Source organism: Penaeus monodon, chromosome 11 (assembly GCF_015228065.2).
Source record: "Penaeus monodon isolate SGIC_2016 chromosome 11, NSTDA_Pmon_1, whole genome shotgun sequence".
Lineage (NCBI taxonomy): Eukaryota > Metazoa > Arthropoda > Malacostraca > Decapoda > Penaeidae > Penaeus > Penaeus monodon.
In genome coordinates, this window is record NC_051396.1 from 33,172,973 (window position 1) to 33,175,472 (window position 2,500).

At 34.4% G+C, this 2,500-nt stretch overlaps 1 protein-coding gene across 1 annotated transcript in view; it reads right to left on the reverse strand.

The window, feature by feature from the left end:
- The window catches only part of LOC119578555, a 19,694-nt gene that overhangs the window by 16,558 nt on the left and 636 nt on the right, over positions 1–2,500 (reverse strand). The window contains exons 2-4 of the mRNA XM_037926124.1: positions 2,418–2,500; positions 531–675; positions 89–262 (exon numbers count right to left, since the gene is read on the reverse strand). The exon at positions 2,418–2,500 is cut by the window's right edge and continues 171 nt beyond it. Coding sequence (XP_037782052.1) covers positions 89–262; positions 531–675; positions 2,418–2,500 — 402 coding nt within the window. The remainder of the gene's footprint in view (positions 1–88; positions 263–530; positions 676–2,417) is intronic.

Here is a 2,500-nt window from a genome sequence, read left to right on the forward strand (position 1 = left end):
AATATTTCATATAATCCTGTGGTGGGATAAAAACAGAAACTAACAAAACTGTACCTGTGTCCAGGCAAATGGAGTAAAAAAAAAAAACATTTGCAGTCTCTGGACAAGGCTTGGGGCCTTTTTGCTCTGGATGTTTGGTTGAATGGCATCTCATAGTCAATGTTTATTCCGTCCAAGAATTTAAGGGCAGTGTCACTGGCTTGCATGTCAACCCAGTTTGCCCGAGCAGTGGCATTGGGCAGTTTGCTTGTTGGGAAGTTACCTGTAACATTCAAAAAGGCATAAAAGATAATCCTTATAGCCTAAATTTACTTGTGATTATCTGATGTTTTCTGCATCAAACAAATACAAAGATTTAGTAGTTTCCATAATAAAAAATAAAAATAGAATTCTGAACTAGCAATAAAAAACTAGTAATTTAGTAAACAGCAAGACACTATTTGCCCTTTTCCATTCCTAGAATATTCATAAATTATTTTTGTCTATAACTGAATATTATTTGTGCAGGAGGTTATGGTTCACTGTCTCACCTAGTTTGACAACTTTTACTCCATGCTGATGAGCAAAGCACACAAGATGGGGATCATAAAAACCAGCAATAGCAATTGTTGTTAGTTTGGTCCAGTCAAACTTGCTCCATACTGAAGAATCACACTTAAGAACAAATGCAAATACCTGGATAAAAAATGAAAATTAGTTCTATAGCTGTATATCAGTGTGCACAATCAAAGACAATAGTCATGTCATGTTTTTGTTATAAATTAACTGTAACTCTTGAAAAATATAAAGGGCCTAACTTAGTTATTTACAGTAGCAGAACTTTCATACTGTTTTACAAGTTACATTTAATCTTTGAAAAAATCACAAAGCATGACTCTATTACTTAATGTAAAAGCCAGCATGAAATATCATGATGATACTGAAAAATTACATAGTATACTAAAAAGCTCTACTTTCAACTATTACCTTTTTCTATGTACACACCTTATTTTTAAAATACAATATACACAAATATAGTTATCTATGAATATGGGTACATTGACCCCATATCAAAATGGCATAATGCTAAGGAAAAGAAAGAAAGAAAAAAAAAAATATATATATGCATTATATAATATATATATATATATATATATATATATATTATATATATATATATATATATATATATATAATTTTTTTTTTTTTTTTTTTTTTTTTTTTTTTTTTTTTTTTTTTTTTTTTAATGGTAGGTTCATGTTTGAGCCGCCGTGGTCACAGCATGATACTTAATTGTAGTTTTCATGTTGTGATGCTCTTGGAGTGAGTACGTGGTAGGGTCCCCAGTTCCTTTCCACAGAGAGTGCTGGTGTTACCTTTTAGGTAATCATTCTCTCTATTTATCCGGGCTTGGGACCAGCACTGACTTGGGCTGGCTTGGCCACCCAGTGGCTAGGTAGGCAATCGAGGTGAAGTTCCTTGCCCAAGGGAACAACGTGCCAGCCGGCGACTCGAACCCTCGAACTCAGATTGCCGTTGTGACAGTTTTGAGTCCGATGCTCTAACCACTCGGCCACCGCAGTCTTTTTTCAAGTGCCCTGTCCTATCATGGATTTCCATGATTTTCTTGGTAATTTAGAGCGGTGGTTTGCCATTGCCTTCCGCCGAGTGTTTTTACTGAGTCACCATCTCTATTTATTCGGTTCTGGGACCAGCACTGACGTGGGCTGGCTTTTCCCACCCAGCGGCTAGGCAGGCAATCGAGGTTCCTTGCCCAAGGGAAAAACGCGCCACCCGGTGACTCGAACCCTCGAACTCAGATTGCCGTTGTGACAGTCTTGAGTCCGATGCTCTAACCACTCGGCCACCACAGCCTCATATATATGTGTGTGTATATATATATATATATATATATATATAATATATATATATATATTATATATATATATATATATATATATTATATATATATATATATATATATATATTAATATATACATATATATATATATATATATATATATATATATAAATATATTATATATTTTATATATATATATATATTATAATTATAAAATATATATTATATCATATTATAATATATATATATATAATGTAAATGTATGTATGTATATCAGCTAGGATCAGAACACAAATACAGTACACACAAATATGTAAAAATGTTTTCTGGTCTACAATCTGTTTGGGAAACTACACACACTAGCAAGAAGCGGCAAATGCAACCATGTATATCTGGGCAACAGGAAGCTTGGACAGGTTCCTAAGATGATAACAACTTGCTGTGGAGGGCTACATGCTCTGTCACCAAAATAAATGAGTTGGAGGTTTGTTTACTTTTGCTGAAGCACTGATAGGCATGGGGACTGTGGGAGTTTCCTAAATGCATCATAATGGCAAAGACACTGATGGATTCCTACCTCTTTCTTTGCAGACTTTTTGACATATTCCTGAACATGAGGTGTGGAAGGACTTTTCTCCTTGGCTTGAGCAAGGGGCATAC